The 1925-nt window shown below is 35.6% G+C and overlaps 1 protein-coding gene across 1 annotated transcript; it reads right to left on the bottom strand.

Moving 5' to 3' along the window:
• Positions 1-1088: 1088 nt before the first annotated feature.
• On the bottom strand, positions 1089-1331 carry LOTGIDRAFT_147725 (hypothetical protein; the record flags this gene model as incomplete). The annotated part of the gene is made up of 1 exon (XM_009060320.1): positions 1089-1331. A coding segment is annotated over one exon (243 nt), but the record flags the coding sequence as incomplete, so codon positions are not given.
• Between the last annotated feature and the right edge of the window lie 594 nt (positions 1332-1925).

Raw genomic sequence — 1925 nt, 5'->3', positions numbered from 1 at the left:
ACATCCGGGTTGAATTACTAATTGTTTACATTTAGAGGCAGGGGCATAACTCGCATAGGATGCGTTTGTTCAAAAAGGGACTTTGCACACAATTACCTCATCCTTGTGTTAACAGCTCAGTTGTTTCAGCTTTATAGTTTCAAAAAAGGAACGGGTTTTAACATTTGGATTTTTTCATTTTTCGATTTTGAACTTTGTTGACGTTTGTTGACCTATATCTTTTGACCTTTATTATGTAGGAGCTTTACATTTCGAACATAACGTAACATTCTGAATATTAATTAACCTATGCAAAAAAAATTGAAGTGGGCGTGGCACATCCGGGTTAAATTACTCATTATTGACATTTTTGGCCAGGGGCATAACTTGCAAAGTATACATTTGTTCAAAATGGATCTTTGCATACAATTACCTCATATATTGAGCCACTTTGTCTTAAAAATTCGGTTGGTTCCGCTTCGAAGTTCAAAAAAAGGAACAGGTTTTGGAAATTCAAAATTTTTAATTTTTGACCTTGACCTTTGTTGACCTTGACCTTTCTAACATCAAACGTCATTGGCATTGGCTATCTATTTATACTTTTATATTTGCTATCTTATGTCAACTTCCGGTTTTATAGTCGTGTGCAATTAGAAATTTTGATGACGGATATATTTTGATTTTGACCTTTTTAGACCTTCTCCTTTACAAGATCAAAGGTCATTGACCTTGGCTATCTGCTGATACTTTCATTTGTGAGGTCTGACGTCTACTTCCGGTATTAGAATCTTCTGAAAAATAAAAATTTCTCAACTTTAGACTTGTTCTTGCGCTTGACCCAATTATCGTCGATGGTTGATTCTTTCAGGGTCTTTAGCAAATTGCTACATTTGCAAAGTCCCACTCTGTGCCACGAGTGGCTCTAGTTTATATATTTGAATTCATTTATGAACCTTCTTTGATAAAGTAACAGAACATATCTTGCAGTTACACATTACTTATGGTCAACGTTATCTGACATTGAGATACTATAATAACCTAACTACATTTGTTAGAAATATAAGAGCAATTGTATGATTAAAATGCATATGCATATTTCTAAAGACATTTCATTGGTTACTTACCATGACAAGACCAGCCAATGCTCTCATGAATATTAATAAGGCATCATTAGCACGTGCTGCCACTGGAGTTAAAATGGTTGTTAATGAACCAATAAGTAATGATAATGCTATTACACGTTTCCCTCCGAAATGTCCAGCTATGTAGCCACCAAGTATTGGTGATGCTATGAAACCAAAATTATACGCGGCTAAAATTGTTCCTTCTAGTTCTGACGACCACTTGAAATCTTCTTCCTGAAATATGGTGACTCTATGAGAATTTTCATTCAGTCATTTTACAACTCAAAATCTAAATTGAGGGTTTTATAATTACAAACACGCTATACCTCGTTTTATGAAATTCGTTTGGTTTTAACATTCAATAAATGTTTCAAAACTATTTATCTCACTGGGGCGCGGTAATTAGGTCACAGGAAATTCGGTCACCGGAACTTTGGTCACAGTAAAAAGGTCACACGGTAATTTGGTCACAGTAATAAGGTCACATGGTAATTTGGTCACAGTAATAAGGTCACACGGTAATTTGGTCACAGTAAAAGGGTCACACGGTAATTTGGTCACAGTAAAAAGGTCACATGGTAATTTGGTCACAGTAATACGGTCACACGGTAATTTGGTCACAGTAAAAATGTCACACGGTCAAGGCAAAACTAGTAAAATGAAATTACTGGTAACTGGTGTAGTGATATTTATTTCATAATACATAATATAGTGTTCAGCTTGATCTCTGCCAGAGATGGATGGACCTTGTGGGGCCCTGAACGGTCGAACAGTATTTGGTATACCTGTCAATCTGCAGCTATATAGGTATTGCTGATACAA

The sequence above is a fragment of the Lottia gigantea genome (genome assembly GCF_000327385.1).
Source record: "Lottia gigantea unplaced genomic scaffold LOTGIsca_4133, whole genome shotgun sequence".
Classification (NCBI taxonomy): Eukaryota; Metazoa; Mollusca; class Gastropoda; family Lottiidae; genus Lottia; species Lottia gigantea.
Note: the sequence above shows the minus strand (reverse complement) of the source record. Positions and strands in the feature narration are given on the sequence as shown.